The following is a 26,636-nucleotide window of genomic DNA, read 5'->3' on the forward strand; positions in this document are numbered from 1 at the left end:
GTGTGTGTGTGTGTGTGTGTGTGTGGTGTGTGTGTGTGCATAGTGGAGGGTGGGAGGGGGAGAAGGTGAGGAAGTCAATAGGATAGTGATACGCTCTAGAAGAGGTTAAGACGTTAACTTGGTTATCTCAATCCTGAAACCAGGCTCGGTCACTGAGACATTAGCACAAACATGTGATAATAGAAATAATGATCCTTGCATTTCATATTGTGCCTTTCATGTCAGGGGGATGTCTCAAAGCACTTCATAGGATTTACTGTAATGTGTAGTGACTGTGTGTTTGAGGCAAATGGTAAGTGGAAAAATTATTGCAATTGAGCAGTATATAAAAGTGGACTGATCCAAACTGCTCAGGTAATGGGCGCACATTGTGAGTGTACTAAACGTCTATATAGTTATTATAATGGATGTAGTATTAAGGTTGACTAAATACAACTGTGAAGTTTTTAAGTTACCTCTGGCCGTTATAAAGATTAATGGCATGAACAGGATTTCCTGGGGGATGGTTTTAATTTGGTACTTTAGTTAATTTGAAGTTTGGAATTTTCCTTCACATTTGTCGAGCTGATTTTCTATTACATTGTAAAGTGTTGATTACATGTTCCGGGCTCGGTGGTCTCATTACAGGCTGGGGGTCAGGTTCTAACTTCTCGTTTGTAGGTCAGGGGGGGATAAGGAGAAACCAGGCACCAGACAGAACCATGTGCCGTGTTAGCATGGCATAGATACCAGGAATTGTAACTAAACATAGATGGTCATGGTTACCCAAGCATATTTGGTGGGCATTGTTACCTGAACATAGATACTTTGACAAGTTATCAGGAAGTAGCAACGGCCTGGTATTATTATCATTTACAAATAAATGAATGCTCATTTTTAAATGGATTTGGGTGAAGATCAATTGAAGCATTTGGCTCTCATATCCCCCGCCCCCCACACACCCACCCCCGACACATTTCTGTTCCACTTCAATACGAGTTAGTAATTTCTTATCTTTTTTGGTCCTTCAGTGCTCCATCTGATTTTCATGGCATGAAGCCATGGAAGAGTAACTGGTGTACTGCCGGTAGCCATCCACTGTGCGTCTAATAACCTTACAGAAATGATACTACGCCAGCACATACCTGTACTCTGATTGCCTATCAGAGGCAAACTTTGCTGGTCAAGGTACAGGGCATACACGCTCACTATGTACTCTGTGCCAGGCCTCAAACCCTTCAGCTCAGCAGAATCATCCTCAGACTCAGGTGCTGGCACAACCTCACGCATTCCATCCTCAGGGCTTGAGTAGGTCACCCTGTAGCTAGTGACCTGACCCTCAGGGCTCTCCCAAGCAATTTTGATGAAATCAACATCAACATCTGTGAACGTGAGTCCTTTCGGACGATCAATGGCTGCGAGGCAAGATAATGGGAAGCAAAGTTAAGCAGCGTTTATTCTCTCTCTCTCTCTCTAACCTTGCTGCTGTTGACTCCAGGCTGTTAAGCAAACACTCTGAAGTGCTTTTCTCTTTTTATCAGTGCATTGAAGAGCTCAGCGCCAATGCCCGAACGAAGCCTCTTGAGTTGCTGACTTCCCGGCCCCCTGAACAGCCTCTTCAATACACTATAAACATGGCTCATTTAAAAAATGTCCGAATAGCAGCCATATCACTACATGCATGAGAGAGAGCATAGATTGAAAAGCTCAAAGCGACACAATTGTTCATTCCGGCAGGCTTCGAAAGTGAGCGGATACAGCACAGCATGCACTATACGCAGTTAGGCTAACCATTCCATGGGATACCAAGGCGATTTTGCATCGTCTGTACCTCTCAGAAGGAAGATCAGTTCATAGGGTGGCATCTAATTTGGAAGGTGGGAAGCGGGGAGAGGCATTGCACAAAGCGAGCAGCAAAGGGAAGGTGGGGTGGGGGTTGGGGGTGAGGGAGGGAAGAGAAACCTGCATAGATATGGTACTAAGAGATTGTGGCCAAGTCGTTGCATGTAAACGTTGGAACAAATGAACACAAGGATGAATCTGTATGCCTTTTTTCCCCCCATACAGGAGGAGCAGGACAACTGAAGGGTACAGTTTTCTTAAGTCAATTTTCCCAGCTTGGGACAGTGCACAAGTAAAAAAAAGTAATTGCAGTTCATACCGGAGTAAGGCAAGGCGCAGGAAGGAAACACAAGTCTACCAAAACGGCTTTCCAAATAAGGGGATTGTTACAGTGTTTTTGCCTGCCGTAAGAGGTTATCAATGAAATAAGTATGGGAATACATACTGGTGAAGGTTGTTTCTGTCAGGGGTGGGCTCTCTCCCCTCTCACCCAGTGCAGACACACTAACCATGTACTCCACTGTTGGCATTAAGCCCTCTAAAGTCACCGTGTTTTGACCTGGAAGGGACAAGGCACATAACGTAAGTCACGGTTTGACTGCTGTGTCTCTTTGTAACACTCCTGCAATTGTTGAATTGTGTTCAATAAATATTCTAGAAAAATTTCACATAAAAATAAGCAATTAAAGTTGTACATTTGCTACAAAGTAAATGTTATTAGATATTACTGTCAACCAAACCGTATTACATTTACCACTGTCTGTTATTATTTGTTACTCACCACTATTACTCATTATTACTTTTTATTACTATTATTAATTATTACTATTCCTCCTTTCCTTTTCCCATTGTATTAAACATTAATGCTGTGCATTTGTGTAAGTGGCTTTGAAATAAATGGCTGCAAATTCTACCTTTTGTCTTTAAATTAAGAAAGTGCAAAATTGTAAAAGATTCTTAAATTCAGTCTTAATTTGAAAGCTTTTTGTAAAAAAAAAAGAATTGCAGAAAAAGCAGCTTCCAAATAAAGGCTGAATTAAAGAATATTCCACAATGCCACAGAATGGCCTCACAGGCTAAGACTAGGCGGAATTTCAGGCCTAATGTATGGCATGTTTAAAATCAGTTCATTGTTGCTTTATCTGTGGAATGATACTAAATCTACCGCACAATGTTTGCTCTTCCAACAAAGAAATCTATCCCAATCGCAACTCCCCGCTCTTTCTCCATACCCTCAAATACCTTTCCTTAACTATAGAATTCTATGCTTAACCATAGATTCTGGGGTAAAATTCCACCTGGGTTTAGATTAAATCTTATTTATGTCGCATTTCAGCGCATGCGGAACACAGCATTAGTTTTGAAGATGATTTTTTGTAAGTTTCTTTTTAAGAACTGCAGGAAAGCCCACTTAAAAAATTTGTCGAATTCTGGACGCACTAATATCTAAGTGGAATTTTGCCCCATCTATGCTCATCTGCACAACCAGTGCTTCAGTATTAAGCTCCCCGTCTGCTTTTCTTCCTCCCACTGACAGGAGTAACTGGTTACTGACCGGCAGGGACCATTTGGGTTACAGGTAGACCCTGGCCATCCTTAGGGACACTTGTGACCCTGTAACCTATTATTGGGGCAACAGGGGGTCTCCAGCTAACTCTCAGACTGTTCCCGTGTGCTTCTTTGACTTCTAGTCCAGTTGGCATGTCGATCTCTGTAACATTAAAGCAGTCAAGTCAAAAGAGTTTAACAATGTTAATATTGTTAATGTTAACACACATCACACACACAGTGTCGGTGTTACATTCATGCTTCCTCTCCTACCTGTTCTCTCGATGCCCACAACTGGTCTGCTGGATGCTGGGCTGTCCCCGCGACTGGCCACAGCATAAACAGTCACTTTGTACTCGGTGCCAGGAAGCAGGTTGTTGAGAGTAGTAGAGGACTCTCCACCAGGCACCGTGGTCTCTCTCACAGGCTTACGGTCTCCTATGAAAAAAACAGGCAGAGATCATCCAGAGCTGCTGATGCATCACCAAGCGCTCAAAGCAAAGCCTTCCTCAAGTCTGTTCTCTCACCCGAATAATGAGGAGTTTGACAGGCAAGCATTCTGACTACGTGAGATCATTGATCCCTTAACTGGGATTGGAAAAGCTCTGCAACAGTTGCTCAGAAAACATCATGGAAGGCATCACTTTGAACTAAATACAAGCCATCCATCTAATGTCAGTAAGCAGCTCCAAAACCCAGTGCATCACAATACAGTCAACCTTCCAGCTCCATCACCTTTACTTCACACAGGAACATTTATTTCAATGGTGGAGCTGCCGATCTATGCACTCATTTTGTCCTGATAGTCACCGATTCTCTCTCCTCTTCGTCTCCAGCTCTTTGCTTTCGACTCCTTCATTGTTCCATTGGGGAATCTTTCCAAGATTCCTTGCCTAAGTCACTCGTGCATTTTGCTGAGCCTAGTCAGGCAGTGAGCAGTGAGGGCATCACAAGCTGAGCCTTATCCTGTCCTAACCCAGTTTCCTAGCAAGTGCAAGTTCCAGTAAAGGTTCCTGCATAAAGACCGCTAGCAGCAGGTCAGCTAACATACACCAGAAGTTTTGACCATTTAGCCACCATAGCTTCACACTCATATTTTTTTATATAGGAATGTGAGGCTCCTTATGTTTCCGACTCAAGACGGAAACTGTTTTAAGAGCATCCAAACCTGATTGAGAGTTGCACATATGTATGCCACCTACACATGGAAATTTCCCTGTGTCTGGAACAGAATGTGCCTCTCCATGCACTTTATCTCTAATAGACCCTTTCCTTATTTATATTCCTTATAAGGAATCCATCATAACATTCCTTATTTTCATGCTTTACACCATTAAATATTTCACCGGGTATAAGGGTGTTTAGACATTAAAGCCCGGATTAGCTCTTAACTGAAAACACATTTCTGATGTATCTCTCGTTTGATACCATCGCTCTTTCCAAGCATTGTGAACATGGAGGTATTGAACCATTACTGACCTGTCTCGCCATAGGTTATTCTGTAATATCTGACGGCCACAGGAGGAGGCGTCCACCTGACGGTCAGGGATTTGGGAGTCGAGCTGGTAAACTCTAGATCAACTGGAGAATCAGAAGCTGGAGAAAAAGAAGACATGCGATAATTCAGCAGAGCAACTTGTGCTTCTGAAACAGATCAAGATATTCAGTGAAAGAGTTTAGGGGAGGTTAGTTACAAACAAAAGAGTGAGAACATACAATGCCAATGCTGTTGGCTCAGGTGTCCAGTCAGGCCGACATCATAACAATATTTAGAGAGAATTGGAAGGATATTTGAAGTGGAAGAATAAGGGATTTGAAACGTCCTGCACACATGAATAGATGTTTGGCATTATATAAAAGGACACAGAAATTGCAGGGAATTGGGGTTACAATAACCTTGCATCAGCTCACGAACTATGGGTCAAATGGCCTCCTTCTGCACTGCAATTTCTACAATTCTATGTTTAAATAAAAGAGTGGTACAATATAATTTACATTGATATAGTGGCCCGAAGTCGTATGTTTTGAGACAGGCCTTGAAAGAGGGGAGGGATGGATTTCCAGAGAGTGGGAGCAGCTGGCTGAAAGCCAGCCCACCGATGGTGGAACGGATAGGACAGGGGCCATATGAAGCCCGCTGGTGCTTGGTGATGTGTAATATGAAACCTATTGTGCAATGCTAATAAAAGTCTAGACATTCAATCCACGACTGTTTATGGGACACTGCTGTGCACAATTGGCTGCTGCGTTTAGCCCACAAAATATACAGTCAATTCAGTTGACAGTATACTGTGAAGCCAGAAGCTGTGATAAGGCGCTATTTCAAATGCAAGGACTATTATTGTTATTATTCCTCCCTGTGAGTTACGCACTCAATGATGGAACATCTTGTGCTCAGTTAACCAAGTGGTCTTGACCCAATGCTTACTTGTGGAGTGGTGGCCGACCAGAGGGTTGCTTTCCTGAGGGCCGTTACGAGCGAAGACACTGACGATGTACTCGCTGCCTGGAGACAGCCCGGTCAGCAGAGCCGAGGTGCGGGACGCAGGTACACGCTCATCCCTTGGCCTTGATCCACCATCGATGTGGAATCGGATTCTGTATCCGGTCACCGGGGCACGGGGTGCAATCCAGTGCACAGTGAACGAGGTGGTGGTCGTCTCAGAGAAGTCAATGCCAGTTGGGGAGTCAATGCCTAGGAGAGCACAAGCAAATGTCAAAGGAAACGTTAGAACCCAGTTTATATGACTGCAAACAGCCTTATTTAAACTGTGTGCCATAAGCCCAGGCCTGGGCTACCAGCCATTCCTGGAAAGTGAAATATATAAATAAATACATTGATCTTGAACCAGATGTTGGCAAAAACTTTGATTGACTTGGCTGCCGAGCTTGCAGTGGGTGAACGGAACACATGGAAAAGGATATTTGAAATATTGGAATAGTTGAATACCTTTTTATGAGAAAATATTTCTGGTCCAATATTGTTGCACAAGAAGAAATGCTTCCGCAAACCAGGAGGTTACCATCTGCCAAGCAAAGGCTGCACCCATTTTTCGCACAAAGTCTACATGTAGGTCCCAGTTAAATGGAACAATCCCATTGCAGTCTTCTCATAGAGAGCTACACTTCCACAACTTGACACACTGGGAAAAGCTTAGGAATAGTGCAGTTAATCCACTACAAAGACTAAAGGTTCCCAGTAGCCGAACATATTGCATCGGTGAAACTCCTACAATTAATGCAGAATAATAGCTCATCAGTAGCTTCCTCTCCACTTTTAAGTGCTCCGAGATACTCTGCCACCTCAAAAAGTGGAATCCAAGTTGGAATGAACAGACCAGGAAAATAGATATCCCAAATCAGGGTCTAAACAACTGATCTGATATGTCCACTGGTGATATAGACACGGTTTCAGAGCAGTTTATTGTATATGACCTAGGGGGCACCCATGAGTCACTTTATTCAGAACGTTCACAACAAAGCTGCTTTCTATTGAGCTCACATCTGCACATCAGTCTGACTGTTCATTAATTCCAATCTTTTGAATAAAATGTTTCTGTATCTGAAAGGGTAGGAGATGTACGTAGTTTGTAAAGGAGTTATGAAAGCGGAAAATCTCTTGCCAAGTTTGCCCATCCTTTGTCCATTCCCACAAACATCCTCCCGACATGAAAGAAGCTATTCCAAATGTAAGAATTGTTATGTTATTATTATTATTATAAAACCTGGGCATTTTTTTGCCCATTCCCAGCCTTTCAAAATAATACAACATCCATAAAAACATCATTTGAATTTGAGAATACATTTTGCAATATGACAATAATCTCCAGTGAAATGTGGATTAACCAGTAGGGGGGAAATCTGAGGCAATTTTACTTCTCCAGAAGCCAAGCCAACCTGTGCCTTGCTTAAATGAATCCACATTTACCCAATCTTATTTGTATTGTACCTGTTTTCTGCAATCCACTGAGTGGTGCACTCTCACGCTCATCGATCACAGAGAAGACCTGAACCACATATTCAGTACCAGGCAGCAGATCTGAAGAACAAAAGCACATTCAGTAATCTTATTCTGGTCCTCTCCAGTTCAGACAACTTTTCTTTAAGACTTATTAGATATTGTAATGGTAGCACAACTTTTTGGTCACCCTGTACATAAGTATCAGTTTAGCTAAATTGGTAGCGCTCTGGCCTCTGTCAGAAAGTTGTGGGATCAAGCCACATATTGAGACTTTGAGCTCACCAGCCTAGTCTGAGACAGTGAGGTTCTGGTGGAGCTGTGCAGTGCTTATTGGTGCCGCCTTCAAGTTGAGACTTTAAACTGAGTTTCCATCTGTTTGCTCATGCTGAGGCACGGTACCGGAGGCGACACTCAGTATGAGCATCTAAAGCCAAATCCATCTCTTCCAAATGACAAGGAGCCAATAGCAGTGTGAATAATTGGTCTGACCCCACACGCGGGGAGGGTTATGAAACAAGCCTTTACCTCTCAGCAAGACCATGCTATTTGAAGGTGAAATGGTTAGTCTGGTATTATCTTCCTCATGCCCTTCAGGGTAGTAGATCACGAGGAAATTGCTGAGGTCGACTGAATCGGGTGGTATCCAGATAACTCGCATTGCGTCAGCGATCACGTTGGTGAAGCGCAGGTCAGTGGGAGCAGGCACCACTGCAAAGGAGAAACGGAACACTAGTCAATAAACCGATTCTCTCCAGAACAGGCTCAAAAATAAGATGAGGGCACAGGGGAGAACATGACAGAAATATAATCATGCATTTGAGGTCGAAAGCCACAGGTTAATGCAAGCAGACATTTAACCCTTTCCAGCACACAGAAATCAAGTGTAACCAAGATGTTAAAGAATTGAGAACCACAAAAAGATACAAACGACACCTGCAGATTGATGCAAATAGTAATTTTTTTGTTGCTCGTTTACAGTGGGCTTCTGTTTTTAGGAGATTATAAAGGGAATCCTCATTGTTTATAGCGGGGAATCCTCATTGATTAAAGGGGGAATGCTATAAGAAGAGTATTTTTGCCTGCAGATACAGTCACTCCATTTCACAGTAAATAATGTGAAGAGTTTTGAGATGTCCTTTTGACGTGACAAGGTGTTAAACCAAATGCAAAGATTATTATTATCCTCATTGTTTATAGCGAGAATTCCCATTGTTTATAGAGGAATTTCCTTTTTATAAAGGAAATCTCCATTACTGACAATAGGCGTATCCCCATAGTTTATAATGGGATTCCCGCTAGTTTATAACAGGATTCCTCATAGTTTTATAGTGGGATTCCCCAGTCTTTTTAGCAGAATTACAAAAGGCCCATTTTGTTTCCCACATAACAAAAAGATGACTATTTGTGACTACTGCATGAGATAGGGACTCATTGTTGCATCCTGCACAGGATTATGGTCAGGCTAATCCAAGTCTTTTCTAGGAGTTCATTGAAATTAAGACAAGGTTCCAGTTACCGCCAATGGAAACCACCTCACATGCAAACAGTCAAACCCGCCACACTGGATTGCTTTTCCTTTGAACAAAAAGGAAAAAGAATTTACAAAATCTGCATTTAAAGAGGACACCACCACCTCCCCACCGCAAGAGACAGCAGAAATCCGCTCCCGACGTTCTGGGACTCATCGGTTTGAATGGCAAAAGTACATTTCAAAGTTCCATTTCGCAGGAAGAACAATCCATCATGTGATGCCATCTACAAACCACAGGCACAAACTCAACTCATGCACACACACACACGCGCGCACACCCACACACACAAGGGAGATCACAGTGGCTCTGTACCGTGCAGTGCTACACGCATTTTGTTTTGAGGGTCAGTCATCGAGTGTCACTTATTTGGCAAGATGCCGAGTGCAAAAGTGCAGCGACGGCTCGTGCAAATTTGGGGAAAACGCACACAAACAAAAGAGTTTGTGAAGTCATGTAGCACTGAGGGCACTGGACCGCGGGGGTGAAAGAGTTACAAATTCACCAGTTTGCTGTTGTCGCGTTGTAGCAATACTCTCACCACCCTCTACAAGAGTGACAACACTGATGTCGTAGTGTATCCCAGGCTCCAATCCGAAAACAGTGTAATATCCTGTAGACGAGCTCACAAAATCTTCAAATATAGGAACCGATTCCCCAGCGGCAATGACAGTGATGCGGTAGCCAGTAATGGTAGAATAGTTTAGTGGTGTCCATCTGAGACCAATGCTGGAGTCGCTAACGTCAACGAAGGTGAGGTCAGTGAGCTGGGGGATGTCTGATCAGTTAAATGGCAAGAAGGAGGAAATATGGTGAAAGAAATGAACAGCATGATGGCTTATAAGAATTATTTGAATTTGCAGTGAAGGAGCATTCAAAAGGTGATATGCATTAATGCCTCTTTTACTTCCTGAACACTTATCCTTTTAAGATTAACCACGCTCATAAAACATGCGCCAAATTATAATAATAATAATAATTCTTACATTTGTTATAGCGCCTTTCACATCAGGAGGACGTCCCAAAGCGCTTCAGAGGATATACTGTAAAATGCAGCGACTCTGACTGATAAGACTCCTTCATACCATATGATAGATACAATTTTAAAATCTTATCCATTATTGTATTGTTAAATTTAGCAGTTTTTAAAAAAATCTCAGCCATTTTTCATATCACCTTTAACCCAGAGCTTGAAAGGCCTTCTATTACTCCAAGGCACAAGTTAGTGAAAGCTACAGCAGGAGCACGGTTCGAATGAAAAGCTCTTCAATGAAAGAAGGTGCATTTGACAATGAAGGCCATTTGTGCAGTGGGGTGTGGGAGAGGGATGGGGTATCTGCATTTGAAGCATGAAATAAAATGCTTTCATTGTGGCATTAAGAGAAAGCAGATGTAAAGATTCAGAAGCCAAAAGTGTGTCGTACCTGCACCAGGGACAATAGTGCCCAAGTCTACAATCAGGAGACACCCTCAACCATTACAGGAACAGTGGCCCCAGAGGCTGTCATCAATTACCTTGAATTGGAGAGAGGCGCTGGCCAGAGGTTAAAAAGGCGGCTTCGGTTTTCGCGCACAATTACCTTGCGTTACTATTGTGGAAACTGGAACGCTTTCCATGTCACCCTTTACAGTGTAAATGCTGATATTGTATTCAACACCGGGGCTCAGGTTATCCGTGGTCCAGAAGCTCTGTCCGACTTGGACAAACTCCTCCAGTGTGCTGCCACCTTGCTGACCATTCCTGGGAGCGCAGGTCACTCGGTAACCAGTCACATCTAAACAGGTCGTTTTGCAATGAAAAAACGGGATTAGTTTACCAGCAAAAAAAAAAAACAATTTGAGGGAATTCGCTGGAGTTTCATTCAGGACCGTATGTGTGTGTGCAAGACATTTTAACAACTGAAGAATCTTCCAGGAACTTGTGGGAAGGACAAAAATCACACCTGGGTCTAGATTTACTGTATTTATGCTCTATTTCACTGTCCAGAATTTGATTTCCAGAATCACTGAATTCAGCCTAGACTAAAGCAGATTTTCTACAACTTTTGAAAGAAGCTTACAGAAACATATTTTTCAAAATTTAGGACACTCTTGACATGCAGATAAATACAGCTTTTCTTGTCCCACGGGGAATTTCCTCGAAATACTGTTCAACGAACATTAATCTAACAGCAATTCTGAACAGTAAGGTTGCTTTGATTATAAGGACATGAAATTAATTCTACTTTAATAGTTTCTGATCAGATTAGCAAACAACTAAGAGTAACTCAAAATGCAGTTGTAAACCTTTGTAAATGAGTTTGGTGTCCTGGCCTCAACCACCCTTCCTGGAAACCTGTTCTCGTCATTAATTACCCCCTGGCTGGAGAAAAACTTCTTGGTGTCCGTCTTGAAATTGCTCTTTACAACTCTAAGCCTCTGTCCTCTTGTACTACTGTCTTGGTGCATGCTAAAGTATTGACCTGGGTTTGGTTATTTCAATGCCATTTAAAATGTAACATCTCTATGAGCTTCCTCTCGAAAGCCCCCTAATAAAAGGGAAAAGAAATTGTACTCCTCGACGCATCTGTACGAAACCAGAGTTAAGAATTTCCCATAGAGCGATGCAAATATATCACTGGACTGTTCATATAAAATAGATGCACATCATATCACGTAACTAATCACTACCGCATGGCAGTAAGTGGACTGCAGTCTTCCCTCATGGATTCTCAACAGGCAAATACAACTTCCAAACAGCAATTTCGAGTGAAAAAGTAAAAGCGTGCCGAGGTTTCCTTTACCTGGTGATGCTGTTTCTTGCCAGGTGACTGTCAGTTCTCCAGTAGTGGGATTGGACTGGACTTTCAGATCAGTAGGTGGGGAAAGGTCTGTGTGAACAGGTCACAAAAAGTCAATCAATAAAACAAATGAACAGTGAAAGCGAGCCCTGGAACAGAGCATTTCAAAAGCTTGTCATGAAGCTTCATAGGATAAGCAAATGTAATAATACCAGCATTCAACCCCCCACCCCTCCCATCCCTGCTCAACACACTGAAATACTTAAAACATGATTTTTTTAATAAGGAATCCACGTGTGGACTTGTTTCGTCAACCGGACACACAGGTCACCTTGACCTGCAGCAACTCTGCTCCAAAAGTGGATCGCGTCGGAGCGGAATTCCCACAAGTCGGCATAACGTACTTCCCTGTTCCTTAGTAAGGAACCTTGAGAGAAGTGTTTTAAGTTTCAGTTCAAAGAGAAACCGTGCTTTGCAGTACATATTTCTGTACAGTTCAGGATCATGATGTTTCTGGCACCGTCGCATAATCAAATCTTACAACACCCCCTGGCAGGAGTTTATAGTTAAGCGCTCACCGGTAACAATTTTCTTAATGATGGGACTATCTCGTTCCTGCCCGTTGACCAACAGAGAGATTTCAACCGTGTATTCAATTCCTGGCGTCAGGCCTGTGATAACAATCAGGCCAGTGTCTGAAATCTCTTCGAGAGACTCTCCGCCCTCGCTTGGTCTGACTCCAACCTAATAAAAAAAGGAAAGAAAAAATTGTACTCCTCCACACATCTGTATGAAACCAGAGAGTTACAGTCTCAGGCCCTCACCCGCGCACCATGGCATGTATATTTGTAGACTGGTCAGAGTTGATTTGAAATTAAGCGCACAACCACTAAAACACACATCGACACATACAGTCACTACACTTGACAGTAATTACCTGTGAAGTGGTGAGGAGATGTTTTGAGGTTGTAGGTGCCATATCAAAGGCAAGAATTAATTATTATTTAACTAGCATCTTTTAATGTCCCAATGACTTACTACGTGGAGCATTCTCACCTTGAAGGAAAACTTCTTAATGGGAGTCCAGGTAATCAAGATGTCTGTGTCAGTCACTTCAGTGTTAAAGTTAGGAATGGGGCCCATAGACTCAACTGCAATCAAAAGAAAAACATTTTATGGACTAGGGAGTACAAACAATATTCTCACTCAGCAATTGCTTTATTCACCTCTCGAGAATGATGCTTAGCCTCTTCCCAACCCCACCACCACCCCTCCTAACCTCCATCTGCTTTCCCCCGCTTCCTCTGACCCCAAACATCACCTGACAATATCAATACTGCTTCAAATGCAACAGATCTTTTCCGCTTCTGCTCAAAGATAACACGTCGACACAGAACAGCACCACAGTGGAGCAGAGGCAAGGACTAAACCACAGGGAGGGAAAAGGAACACAGGCAAGAGGCAAACTCACAGGTGGTCAGGATGCTGTGGATTCTCTGGCTTTGCTGGTTTTCCTGCACGGCAGTGAGCGCCACAACGTACTCAGACCCGGGCTTGAGGCCGTTCAGCGGATAGCGCGAGACACCGGGTCTCAAGTTGGCGGTCTCGGGCTGCCCCCCGGTGGTCAGGCCCCAAACGAGGAGATAGCCTGTGATTCTGGCCACAGGAGGCGTCCATGTCACAATCGCAGACATTTCACTCACATTTCTGAACTCAAGATTCGTTGGGGCGTCCAGTTCTATTTTGAGAAACATAGAAGACACATCAAAATCAAGACGCCACTCACCTGAGAACGGGGTGAGCAAAAACATACACGTGATGGGAAATGCACGATACTGACCGACTCAAAGAGTCTCTCCACTTCCCAGTAAAACCTGGGAAGCACTTTTGAGTCGTCCTCCTTACGTGAAAGGTGCTGTACTAAAAGCAAGGTTTATCACATAATTTAATCCTTGCATTTGATGTAGCACTTTACCACATCATTAAGACATCCCAAAGCGCTTCACAAGAGTTTACTCAAAATGCAGTGACTGTATTTGTAGGCAACAACAACAAAACTACATTTATGGAGCGCCTTTCACATCGGGAGGACGTCCCAAAGCACTGAACAGTCAGGTGTCGGGGCCGGAGCATGGGGGAGGGGTGGAGTAGGGTTGAGGGGAGGCAGAGAGGTGGGAGGGAGACCAAAGGCACGATCGAAGAGAAGGGTCTTGAGACCGGCCTTCAAGGAGGCAAGGGAGGAAGCGAGGCCAAGGGACTGTGGGATGGAGTTCCAGAGTGTGGGAGCAGAGGCTGAAAGCTCGGCCACCAATGGTAGGGCGGGTCGGGCGGGAGACATGGAGCAGGCCGGAGCCCGATGAACGGAGGGAGCGGGCAGGTTGGTAGGGAGTCAGCAGGTCAGAGAGGTAGGAGGGGGCAAGGCCATGGGTGGCCTTAAAGGTGAGGACGAGTATCTTGAACTCGATCCTCTGGGGGATGGGGAGCCAGTGGAGTCGGGCGAGGGTGGGAGTGATGGGGTCACGGAGCCTGGTGCGCGAGAGTACACGAGCTGCAGAGTTTTGGATGATCTGCAGCTTGTGAAGGGAAGAATTGGGAAGGCTGATGAGGAGGGGGTTCCCGTAATCAAGCCTTGAGGTGACAAATGCGTGAGTGAGGGTTTCGGTAGTCTGAGGGGTGAGGCAGTGGCAGAGTCTGGCAATGTTGTGGAGGTGGTAGTAGGCAGTGCCGGTCATGGCGCGGATGTGGAGGAGAAAGGACAGTTCAGGGTCAAACAACTGTCTGGCTTAGGGAGGTTGAGTGTGCAGCCATGGAGGCTGATGCTTCCAGCACTGAGGTGCGGAAGCACTGGCGCGAGCCTATGAGGAGGGCCTGAGGAACACCGCACGAGACACTGTGAGGGCTGGAGGAGAAACAATTTGCCACGACGAAGTGGAGGCGGTGTGAAAGCTAGGACCTGAACCAGCCAAGGACAGAACCTTGAAGGTTGAGGTGAGAGGAGAGGTGGTGGAGGAGGATTGCAGTCCATTTATGCACATCAATATCCCACAGTATTGGCCAGGGGAAACTCGTTATTTTTTGTTCAAGTGCCATGGAATTTTTTAACGCCCACCTAAACAGGTAGATGGGACTTTATTTAACATCTCACAGCATCTCCGATACTGTAGCAAATCCCTGGATTGCATTGGAGTGTCAGCTTGAACCCATAATCAGAGGTGTGAATACCACCAACTGAGCCAGGCTGACACCTGAAATAGGACAGTATGTTCAGAGCAGTGAATGACAAACCATGTTCCATAAAACAAAAACAACAATGTTTACTCATATAACAACTTTCACATCAAAATAAACACTTAAAGATTACTTTACAAAACACAACTGTCAACAAACAAATGTGGAAACTAATTTGCACCAACGTCATTCCGCCTGCAAAGAATGAGATGAGCAGCCAATTCAATTGAGAGGTAAGATATTAATAATAATAATAAATAATAATAATTGATATGGAGCCTTATCATGTCATTAGGACATCTCAAAGCACTTCAGAGGATTTTATTGTGAAGTGCCTTGACTGTGTATTTTGTGGACAAATACAGCAGCCAATTGGTGCACAAATGTCCACCAAACAGCCATGAAGTGAATGTCCAATTTTATCAGTTTCTTTGAAAAAGCCACAGCGGGACAATTTGTCCCCTTTACGTCCACTGAAATTTTCAGGCAGACAGGACCTAAAACTAATAATACAGCAAAAAAGGAACAGAAAGTCCCTTTGAGACAGCCACAATGTGATAAGGTGTTATATCAAATGCAAGAATTGTTACTATTATAAATACTATAGAAAACAATCTTAATGGAATAGAAGTTTTACTATGGGTTTTAGGCAGTACCAGTGGTTCCCAGTCTGGACTGTGGGAGCTGTGAAATACTACATGTTTAGCAGTGTGAACGTCTACTTACTGGTGGTTTTCTCCCCGACCAGTGGGGTGCTCTCGGTGTCTAGGTTCAATGTGTAGATTTCGAAGCGGTAGGTGGTGCCGGGCGACAGGCTGGTGACCTCGGCAAAATTTCTGGTAACGGGCAGCTCAAAGGCTGGCTCCCTGGGCCGGGTGATGGGGTGGATCCTGACACGGTAGCCGGTGATCTCAGCGTTTGGTGGGTTCCACATGATGGTTATCTTGGTCTCAGCCACATCCACAAACTGCAGGTTGGTGGGTGCCGGCAGGACAGCTGGAATTCCCAGAGAAAAGCATCTCATCACCGATGAGGATCATAACGGCAGCTGCCACAGTAAAGCCTTCCACACGCACATTAGTCTACCTAGTCCTAGCCTACAATTGGAATCCCTCTTATAATTTAAGGATTTCTCTAAATCGGGTGAAATGGCCAGAATTCTCTGTCACACATTGTTCTTTTTAGGGAAAGTTCACATTTTTTTTAAAAAAGTGAATTAGATTGAGGCGCTTGAAGAGGAATATTAGAGGATGCGCAGACTCAAAGACGCAGTGAGGGATTGAGCTAAGTGGCTCAAATAAAGAAAATCCCAAGCGCAGACTGAAAGCCCCAAATTCCTCCTGGTCTTAGGCTGTAAGACCATTTTATCTTAAAAGATTTCTACAGAAAAATAGAAAAGTCTATTTGTGTTCACCTCACCAAAGCCCTTCATACTTTTATCAAAGTAATGCAATCTTATTAGTGAAACCCAGTGAAATCCATTCCTCAGTCCTCTGAGGACAAACACAACGTACTGTTAAACCTTATCAGACAAAGATTTCTGCAGAATGTTTTGACCCAATATGGCCACGAGAATGAACTTTGGACTGAATAGCCACTCATTCTGCTTTGAAGACAGACAGACAAAGTGCTTTTGTCTGGTGAGCCATTCAGTTTTAATGAAAGTTTCTGCGGGGAAAAGTTATTGCTGTGGTTTTCTGCCACAGTAAAAATAAAGACAATTTCTGCAGAAATGTTTTGACCCTATAAAGTTATCCATGCCCCGAGCAGGCCAGGGAAGAGCAGAACAAAGCCCGGGTTACAATGCATTCCTGTCTGCTTTGGTCTGCGGTCTGGCCAGTGAATTTTAAAATGTTTCCACCAGAATGTAACCTAGTAGTTTAGCAAAATTCTGGCTGCGCTGAAACATGACCCGTATTATGCTGATCATATTGCTGATAATATAGGATTGCATTGGGAGTAATTTTCACTGGCTCCACTGCCTCGGAGGGATGGTTAATCACTGGAACCCAGTCCAGCTGCTTTCGATTAAGACCATTTTGTTTTTATGTTCCTGACAGCTTGTTACTGACCTTCACCCCAATTTATTACTTGACATACAAACCGCAATTTTCAACATTCTTTGTCCTGGCAATTCACAAAACAAAATGTTTTGTGTCACGGTTGAGTGTCACAGCTCAAGGTCTGATGCTGACCTCGACCCTTAGGGGCAGCTTAGGGGTTCGATTCTGTGCTCTTTCTTGAAGAATTTTGTAAAGTGTGTGACGGGACATCTAGTTCCCATTCGGAATTCCCATTCACGAAAAGCCTCATTCTGTCGGGTAATCTATCCACAACTGTAGGACCTCCCCACCCTGCAGACTAGTTCACAGAACAAGCAGGAATCAATGGAGTTGGAACAGAAGTCGGCCTCACGGACTTCCAGATTTCTAAATTAAGAAATCAATTAAGAAGAAGAGTGCAAAATCGTCCCCTAAAGAACTACGGTTGAGATCAGCGATTTTCCCCTCAAATTCCCGACCATCACTCAACGTCTCATTACCTTGGAGTGGCTCGCCGGCCGTGGTCTGCTGGATGACGAGAGGAACACTTTCCTGTTCCTCCTCCACAGCGTAGATGCTGATGTTGTACTGCACACCAGGATGGAGGTCACTCAAGGTCACGTAGGTGGACGTGCTGGGCAGAGTAAGTTCAGTGCTGGCACCTTCCACAGAGGGCGTGTAGACCACTCTGTAACCTTCGGTGTTACATTGAACAGTTTCAGTCGGGTACATTAGTTACTAATTGTCACGTGTAACAAAACAAGTTAAATATCAATTCATAATAAATACATTTACTCCTTAAATAACACATCTCAATTTTTCTCCTCCTCTCTTAAAAGGCAATGAGTGGTTCTCCCGCTTCATGTGAGTGTCCATTCTTCATGTACGAATCTAGATATATAAAGTGTTCCATAACCTGCAAAGCCTATTTACAGATGACCCTGGTAATACGACTTAAAAGTACCTGTGATGGGAGCTTGAGGTGGAGACCATTTAATGGTGATGGCTGTTTCATCAACAACATCAACGCTATATTCAGTGGGAGTATCAGGTGCTGGAAGGAAAGGTGTAAAGAGATTAAATTCAACAGTTGCCCCAATTTTTTATAGTGTATCCTGTGAAAAGCATTGAAATGCTCCCCGACATGAAAGGCGCTATATCAAATGTAAGAATTATTATTATTATTAGTGGCATTAATTATTAGTATTGTTGTTATTATTATTAGCATTCTTTTGGTGAATTTACCAGTTGTTGGAGTGGTCGTCAGGATCAGCTTCTCGCCTTCCTCCGTCACTTCGAATACATTGACAATGTATTTGCGACCAGGCAACAGGTCGGGGATAGAAACAGATGTTACAGTGTTTGGAACGTCTGGGAAGAGAACATAAGGGGGGTCAGGTCAGTAACATTTAAGGACCCCAAATTCCACCGACACTACTCTTGGTTTGGATTTGTCTTCAGGTTTTTAGATTGCGCACAACAATGGAAAAGTCTTACGTCTAGACTTAATGTGGAAGTCTTGCTTTTTTTAAAAAAACAATGGCAGAAAACTAGTTTGCAAATGAAGACGCGGTTGAATAATCTTTCCAGAAATTCTTAAATCCTACTAAAGACAAAACTTCCCTCGGGGGCTAAGACGAGGTGGGAATTCGGGCCTGCGTAGAGGGGGCAAAAAGCACAGTGGTGGGCCACATTCTATTGCTGCAAAAATGCTCGGGATTCTGTGGCTTAAAACTGCCACGCTAGATAAAATTGAGGAATGATGTTTGCCTGACTTAAGTCTGAATGAGACTTCACTGCTCGAGTTAAGTAGCCACAGGGTACAGTTAGTAAATTCATTTCTTACCAAGGTACTGAGGTGTGGCGTCATTCTCACTGAGCTCGTACTTGATCCTGAAACCAGACACTGTGTCTGAAGCGGACACCCAGGAGACCACAAAGCTGTTGGAGGTGATCTCAGTGATGGATTCCGATGTACGAGTCTCCAGAATGTGACTTCGGGAATTGACGTCAGTGGTCTCCCCCCCGAACGGGGCCACTGTGGAAACAGGAAGTGCAAGTTCAAGGTCATGACGGATGCACAAAGAGCCAAGTATTCACCTCCAGCACAAGCCTGAAGTTAAAAGCACTTGGGACAGAGCAGTTCACCAGAAAAGAAAACGGCAACTGAAACCTATACAAGAGTCCAAAAAGCCCCATCGGAAGATCTCACATTCCGCGCAGTCGTGTAAAATGCGCTTTTGTTTGCTCTGGGAGAGAGTAGGGAAAAAGGGAAGAACATCCACCTGGGTTTAGATTTTCGATCTCTTTCGCAGCGTTCAAATCTTTGGATGACCTCATAAAGTTGTCTGGGTTTTCTGCAGCTCCCAAAGCTTGGTTGAAGAACTACCCAGAAATTCTTGACCCTGGCAAAATTTCCACCCCCCCTGAATATGTCAAGTTAAAGAGGTTCTTCTCCTGGTCGGAGGATGTAACGAGTTGCCAGGGTTGGCTGTTCTTCTTTCAGGGGGGATGATTTACCAGATTGGAGTCAATTGGGGGCACTTAAAAGCGAACACAGGCAGATGAAACATATTGGATGGATGCGGGGAAAGATCCGGGAATTGGCATTAGAATGGACAGATCTTCTTGGGAGGAGCAAATGCCAAATGCATAATGGTCCACCTATTTTGTTGTCCATTTCCATGGTTTTACATAGGAGGAGAATGAGCATTAAGTGCTTCATGGAGCATTACTTACATGCTCCGTGTGAGGTTGTGAAATCGAAATAGGTGACCTCTTTCTGCCCGTAGTGCAAGATACTGATGAGCTGGCCTTCGTACGTGATCCCAGATCTCAGACCGCTGATGGTATAGGAGTGCTTGTTGCCAGGAATTGTCACTTTCTCCCACGTGACTCTACTGTTTTTCTGATGAGAAGGCAGACGGGTGAAAACAGCATTAACAAAGTAAGACAGAAGCTTTGGAGATACCAGCACAGCTCTCCACACAAATACATAAAGAGGAAAACCATGCAGGGGTTTTATGAATGATAAAAGTCAACAGCAGTCAATTGTTATCATTAACCTCCTGGATTCATCCCATCTTCATCCTCCCATAACAGCATCAAGCTGCTTTTTAATCCGATCCAGTTTCCTGGCCCTAAACACCCTCCTGACAATCTGTTTCAGTCGCTAATTATCCTCCCAAGTAAAGAAACATTTCTTAGTGTCTGTCCTGACAATGCCCTGTACAACTCTAAACCTACGTCCTGTAATTCTTCTGTCTTGGTGCATATTGTTCTGGGTTAACCTCTTCAATCTTTGAGATATTCTCTTTAACAGCAGAGATCATCCTTGTTGCTCTCCTCTGCACTGCCTCTTGTGCCTGAGCAGTACCCTAACATCACGGTGACCAGAACTGCATGCAATACTTGTAGTTGCAGCCTGACCAGAGCACTGGACAACTTGAGTATGACATCTGGGGATCTAAGCATAACTGAGTTAGCAAAACTGTTAGCAGCATCCTGTTTACTGTATTTACTGATGCTTCCCACTGTTTTGACAAGGAGTTAGGTGTCTTGGTTGGAAGGGAAATAGTGAGTTTCACATGATCAGGAAAGTGCAAGCTATTTTAGCTTTCATGAGTGATGTGGAGGATGTTAGCGAAATGGATGACTTGTTGACTTGAGTTACTTACAGGTCTCCACATCAGAATGTACTGCTTGATGTGAGACGACGATGGGACATTCCACTGGACAGGACGGGAGTTTGGCTGGTTCCCGCTCTCTGCGATCAGGACTCGAACTCCACTGCCTCCTGCAAGATGATTTAATTTTTGTTAAAGCGTGCAACAGGCCACTAAAATCTGGTTGGATTAACTAACTTCAAATTCAAGGTGCCTTGTCCTTGCATTCAAACCCCTCAATGGCCTCGGCCCCCCCATCACCCCATACCTTTGTGATAATAATTAATTCTTTCATTTGTTATAGCGCCTAATCATGTTGTTGAGATTTTTCAAAGCGCTTCATAAAGTGGACTGTGTATTTTGTGGGTGAAACGCAATACATAATTGCATACAGCACTGTCCCACAAACAGCAAGGATTGAGTGATCACCTTTTTTTTGAGGGATTATTACCCCCACAAAGTGATCCTCTAATTGACTAACAACCAGGTTCCTACTTACTGCTAGATAAACAGGCATGTGGAGTAAGGTAACTTGCCAAAGATTTTGCCCCACCAGTGAATCAAAGCCAGGTCTTTTGCTTGCTTGGCGAGCGCGCTAACCATTATGCTACACGATCTCCTGCGACCCTACAGCCCTTACCAGTACCACATCTCTCTGTCTGATGCCGTAAACAGGAGGAAGATAGTAATGGTGATAAAGTGACCAAATCACTAGGTCAGTTATTTCTTAACCTAGTTACTAATCCTGCAAGGATCATCCATTAGTTCCTAATGTCCCCTTTCTGAAATGTGAAATTAGCCCCTATAAAATTAGTGCTTGGTTTAAAAAAACACTAAAGCAAGCTAAAAGTGCAAGTGTTGGCTTCACTTCCAACCATTCTAGCTCATACAATATGAATTGGACAAGATTCAGCTTCAAATCAAATGAGGTGGTGAACTCGTGCCTCAAATCTCTGTGCTTGCTCCAGTTTCAGTACACCACAGGTCACACAATGTTAAAAGCTTGTAAATCTTGTGCAACAGAAACCAGAGGAAATAGGCTCTGGAACGAGAAAGGACCCAAAAGAAAACACTTGGAATGGGCAGGGAATCACGTGAGTTAAGAGTTTCTCGGAGTTTACCAACAATTAATCCTTAAGAGAGTTCTCTTTTGAGAAACGAGGAATTGAAGTCAGTATATATTTTTATAATATATATATATATAAAAATCACATCTGTCCTTAACAAAAAAAACTAGCCAAAGTTAACTGATGTGGAAAACCGGAGTCAACTGAAATATCAACCCCAAAGTTAACTGATATCTCAAACGAAATTAACCATGCAGGAGCTGAAGTTCAGCCTCCGCCTCTCCAGTTTTAAGGGAAGCTACTTTCCAGTCATACAAGCTGTGCTTTGACACGTCCCTGAGAGATTTCTGATCAAACAGACAGACAGCAGATGACTGGCTTTGTGGACAAGAGCAGAGCTCTTAACTTTTACAGCAAAAGCAGTGATAAATAAATAGCCCCAAGTGCTGCTTAACTCCAATCAACTGCTTACCACAAGGCTCAACAATAAAGCAACTAAAAGTGAATGTGGTTTACTGGAACTCTCTTTGTTTAGGTGAAGGTGGGGGTGGGTGGTAAGAGGATGTTGAGCGTGGATCAGCATACAGTGCTTTATCCTGATGTTTCTGTTTGTGAATCCTGTTTTCTAGAAAACAGGATTCACAAAGGCCTTATAATGGTCAGCTTCCATGAAGAAATAAATCAAGTATTGGGTTAGGGAGGGGAGAATCAGCAGAGTAGCTGTCCCTTTAAGCTATAATTTACATCCCTCGACTCTCCCCACTTTAGTATCAATCTCTCTTTCACAGCGCTGAGTGACTAACTGAACTGTTTATTCACGTTTCTCCCTCTGGAATTCTAGTAGAGTGCAATAGGCTCCTTATCTACATCTGGTTGCCTCCCTACTTCCTGATCTATCCAGTGCCATCACAACATTAATGTGGTTTGGCTCGTTACATTCTGCATTTGCCAGCCCCGGGCAGCTCCTCTGGCCCTTTTAAATAGATACAACAGACAGAACGAGACTCCACTCATACAGATAGTGTACAGTCAGCTAGTTTACCAGGGATAATTACACCATAAAGATAGAATGTGTTCCCTCTGGGCAAGCAGAGCCGAGCGAGACAAAGAACAATTGCACAAGGTTGCTCGGGGAGTTATTTGGATACTGGCCCATGTAAACTATAGCAAGGGGAAGAAGGCTTCTCCCAATATCCATTTGTTCTTGCTTTGCCGTATGTGGGAATGTCCAACTCTTGTGGAGAGTTTGAACTGTACAAATATTAAACTGGAGGCTACCATGTCAAAATACATGGAACAAGCCATCATTTTCTGTCCTACTTTAATGCAGAGGTTTTGTACACCACTCCCAAGAAAATTAAGTCACTCCCTCCCACCCCCCATGCCACACCATTGCCCCCAGTCTCACCCTTCCCTTTACCTGAATCCTGACCAAAAAAATACTGATTTGCAGTATGCTGTTGCTTTGGGGTCTAAATAACTTACTGCTTCTAATAATATCCCCAAAACAACACAATACCGCTAACCCTAGCAAATCTTCCCTCATTCAGTTTGAAAGGGATTTCCATTTATAAATGTGGAACAAAGCATTTGCTAACATTCTAGCTTGTGACCATTAAGATAAGAGTCCTTCATCTTGTGAAGTTGGCAGTGTATCCATATGAGTAAATAGTTGACCAGTTGTGTTACACTTAAAACAACAACTTATAGGCAGAACGTCTCACAAGGTTCTTTAGAAAGGTTGAGTTGGGAAGTCGGAGCTAGTGGGGTGGAGGGTAGATTGAACGACCTCAATTGAGGTTCACCTACTGGCTGTTTGAGGGGTATTGCTGTGGGATAACGTTGGCTGCTGTCTTTGCCTACAAGTACGTCAATACACTATAAATAGCAATTATTGTAAACTGCTATGAGACGTTTTGACATTACAGGTATGATATGCAATACAGTGAGTGTTATTTTTTATTATGTCATCAATGATCTACCTACAGCTTTGACCCTGTGAACAGCCCCAGTCTACGAGTCTCGGGCTCAGTGAAAATGAACTGTACCTGGGAAAGGCTGCTGTGGTTCACAGGTCCATTCACCAACTCCTCGCCCAAAGCAGTGGCACGAGTATGTGATCCCATGAAGCAATTTACTGAACGATTCGCCAACCTGGTAAAACTGGCGGGTCTCGGTGTCCTGGCATTGATCTGCAGAGAGGACGTGGAACATTTAATTTACTAGCTGGTTCGCGAGTGTGATCATTTCCGGATTTACAAACAAACAAAGGAACCCATTTTCCGTTGTGGCTGTTAAGTCAAGATTATGGCATGAGATTTACATCTCAGATCTTGCCATTACTGGTCATTACTCAAAACTGCTGCAATGTTTAGACTGTTCTGCATCGCTCGCAGACGCCAAAATGCGAGCCAGGAAAAAACAAATTAAAATCGACCTGGAACATTTTACTGTACAAGAGGGAAGAAGTTGTGCACTTGGTCCAGTTCAAAGCTCAGCTGTAATGTGCTCAAAAATCAGAACCACATGGAGATTTTTTCTCATGTCGTAAATTCTTCATTGCCAGCAGCAAAGGATGAGGCTGCTGGTCAGAGGCTGCATGAACCTTCAGACCTTCTGCTGGTGCTATATTGACATCACATCTGTAGACTTACCAAAGGCGTCACATCTATATACTTAGTGATTTATACCACACATATAAACCACATACACAGAATTACTGATATCAAACTATATATATATAGATTTACTGATATATTCCGCATATGTGTATATCTATGTATATGCATTATATATAAAAAACACATGTTTCTATACATATATAAACTCACCAATGGCATCACACTTCCATCGCCCACGGCCTTGGCCAAAGCAGGTGCAATTCATCATGTGTCCTTCATCGTGTCGCTTGCGGAAGGTCTGATCCACATCGTAGGTCACTCCGTCTACGACGCACTGATCTGTGGGGAAGAACAGAAGACATGGTTTCCTGGCAAAACCGACCAAGTAGCAGAAAGCGTACATTTTTCACAATCACATCATCGCATTGCAAAGTTTTCTTAGAACTAAGATATATCAGTGAACAGGGGCTGGGGCTCTCTATTGGTGACGACGATCACTATTTTTAGGTTCATCGGAACTGCTGTTTGAATCCAACGGGTAGTGTTCCTGGTACCATTGAACGTGGAATCTGAACACACTGCATTTCTAGATTGAAGAGCTTTGCAATACACCTATAAAATGTCTACCATAAGCTTCCACTCCTAATGCAAACTGAAAGCTGAAACCCTCTCTCAAGTATTAACTGGACACCCTTGGTGGGTGGGTTCAAGGGGTTTCATTGGGCACAGAATAGATTATTTGCTTGTTTTCGACTGATCTGAGGGTAAGATTAAACTCGGGGATCCCAAATCTCAGACAGCAACACTTTAAAACAAGCAAATCATTCACAGAAAGGAGTCTGATAGCAGCTTTGCACAAATGGAATCCAAACAGGTAAACTGCGAAGATAACCCAAGGAATTTCTGCTTTCCTTGTAAAAGTTTCCACACGCCTGCACATACAGATTGCACGGCCCACATGTACATGCACACTCACTGATGCATATGCACACATTAAAACACACACACTCAAATTTTCATTACAGTAATATACATGTTATTTGACAGCTACTGCGCTGAGCATTGCACGGAAAATAGACATAAAACAGACCTTGAAGCTGAGTGTGTGCAATGCAACTCCATTCTCCACGACCATTCCCATTGCAGGTACATCTCATCATATGGCCCTGATCATGGCGCTTGTCCCACTGGTCTCCGATATGATACATAACCCCTTCAGAAGTGGTGCAGACTTCTTCGTTTTCTAGCAAAGGTGATGGAAAGTGGAAGAGTGAGCAACTGCACACAGAAGAGTACATAAGCGCGCTCAACTGCTTTGCGGAAACACACACCATTCACACCCTGTTCAAATCTGGTTTGTACTCCTCGACATCTATAACGATTTTGCTCATTCCGTGACTTTGAGAGAGTTGCCCTGAGCCAGTGCAAAAAAATTTACAAAGGAGAAAGCTCGGAAACCATGCCTTTCATTCCCATTCCGTCAGGTACCGGGAATGATTTACTTTGATCGTTTATGGTGGTTGTCCGGATCAGACGGACTCCCGGTAAAGTGCTGGAGAACGCAATCTGAAAGGCTTCAGGTCCCAGGAAGACTTGGGAACTAAATTAATCGGGAAAATGAAACCATTGGCTCACAGCTACCGCTGGCTGGTTCGTTCGACCAAAGTTGAAATTGCTAGTCAACGTCACTTTTGAAAGGTCGTTGAAATCATTAAGAACAGTTTTATTTTACTGCCTCCCCGCCACCCCACCCATCAGTGTTTTCTAGGCAGGAAATGCAAATACAAGCACAACTTTCCATCATGGAACTAATAGACATACATGGATTGTACTGTAGATTTAGCCCAACTAGTCCATGCCAAATGTTTATAATACAAATTATAATGATGCACTTAACCACTCTATGATGCCCATTTGGGGAAGCAGATGTGGGGGCAAAGAGTCGAGGATGAATTGGGAGGCTGAAACATACCAGACATTGGACAGAAGCCGAATTTGCCATCGGCATCATAGTTTTGTGTCGTGCCGCACCACTTCATGCTGTCCCTCCTTCCGTCGGCCGTGCACTCGGTGTAATTGCGCATGTTGTACAAGAAGGGAAAGTAACACAAGGCCCCGTTGGAGTTCCCTCCTCGGGTTTTGACAAATGTGGTCGCTTAAGAAGTGAAAGAAAACAGAAAGGCTGTCAACTTTCTTTCCAAAGTAAAAGTTACTAGAACAAAGAGTGAAGGCTACAAATTACAATCACTCCACATTATAGAAGTGCTTTGAGACGTCCTCCCGACGTGAAAGGCGCTGTATCAAATGTGAAGATTATGTTGATTATGATTAAGGTTCAGCCTCTGGACTGACATTATTTTCTATTTCAAACCCC

At 43.6% G+C, this 26,636-nt stretch overlaps 1 protein-coding gene across 6 annotated transcripts in view; it reads right to left on the reverse strand.

The window, feature by feature from the left end:
- fn1b (fibronectin 1b) overlaps window positions 1-26,636 on the reverse strand; it is a 50,010-nt gene that overhangs the window by 14,259 nt on the left and 9,115 nt on the right. For 3 of the 6 annotated variants that reach the window (XM_042336120.1, XM_042336119.1, XM_042336118.1), the window contains exons 9-33: window positions 26,235-26,417; window positions 25,353-25,505; window positions 24,473-24,601; window positions 23,690-23,833; window positions 20,587-20,705; window positions 19,649-19,817; window positions 18,756-18,947; window positions 18,155-18,280; window positions 17,874-17,963; window positions 17,410-17,604; window positions 15,594-15,863; window positions 13,111-13,377; window positions 12,696-12,790; window positions 12,218-12,383; window positions 11,643-11,729; window positions 10,440-10,634; window positions 9,365-9,637; window positions 7,856-8,038; window positions 7,319-7,408; window positions 5,798-6,064; window positions 4,849-4,965; window positions 3,643-3,807; window positions 3,377-3,532; window positions 2,267-2,380; window positions 1,125-1,394 (exon numbers count right to left, since the gene is read on the reverse strand). In XM_042336120.1, coding sequence (XP_042192054.1) covers window positions 1,125-1,394; window positions 2,267-2,380; window positions 3,377-3,532; window positions 3,643-3,807; window positions 4,849-4,965; window positions 5,798-6,064; window positions 7,319-7,408; window positions 7,856-8,038; window positions 9,365-9,637; window positions 10,440-10,634; window positions 11,643-11,729; window positions 12,218-12,383; window positions 12,696-12,790; window positions 13,111-13,377; window positions 15,594-15,863; window positions 17,410-17,604; window positions 17,874-17,963; window positions 18,155-18,280; window positions 18,756-18,947; window positions 19,649-19,817; window positions 20,587-20,705; window positions 23,690-23,833; window positions 24,473-24,601; window positions 25,353-25,505; window positions 26,235-26,417 — 4,215 coding nt within the window. The remainder of the gene's footprint in view (window positions 1-1,124; window positions 1,395-2,266; window positions 2,381-3,376; window positions 3,533-3,642; window positions 3,808-4,848; window positions 4,966-5,797; window positions 6,065-7,318; window positions 7,409-7,855; window positions 8,039-9,364; window positions 9,638-10,439; window positions 10,635-11,642; window positions 11,730-12,217; window positions 12,384-12,695; window positions 12,791-13,110; window positions 13,378-15,593; window positions 15,864-17,409; window positions 17,605-17,873; window positions 17,964-18,154; window positions 18,281-18,755; window positions 18,948-19,648; window positions 19,818-20,586; window positions 20,706-23,689; window positions 23,834-24,472; window positions 24,602-25,352; window positions 25,506-26,234; window positions 26,418-26,636) is intronic. The other 3 variants (XM_042336121.1, XM_007890190.2, XM_042336122.1) reach the window with 3 other exon arrangements.

The sequence above is a fragment of the Callorhinchus milii genome, unplaced genomic scaffold (genome assembly GCF_018977255.1).
Source record: "Callorhinchus milii isolate IMCB2004 unplaced genomic scaffold, IMCB_Cmil_1.0 Scaffold6, whole genome shotgun sequence".
NCBI lineage: Eukaryota > Metazoa > Chordata > Chondrichthyes > Chimaeriformes > Callorhinchidae > Callorhinchus > Callorhinchus milii.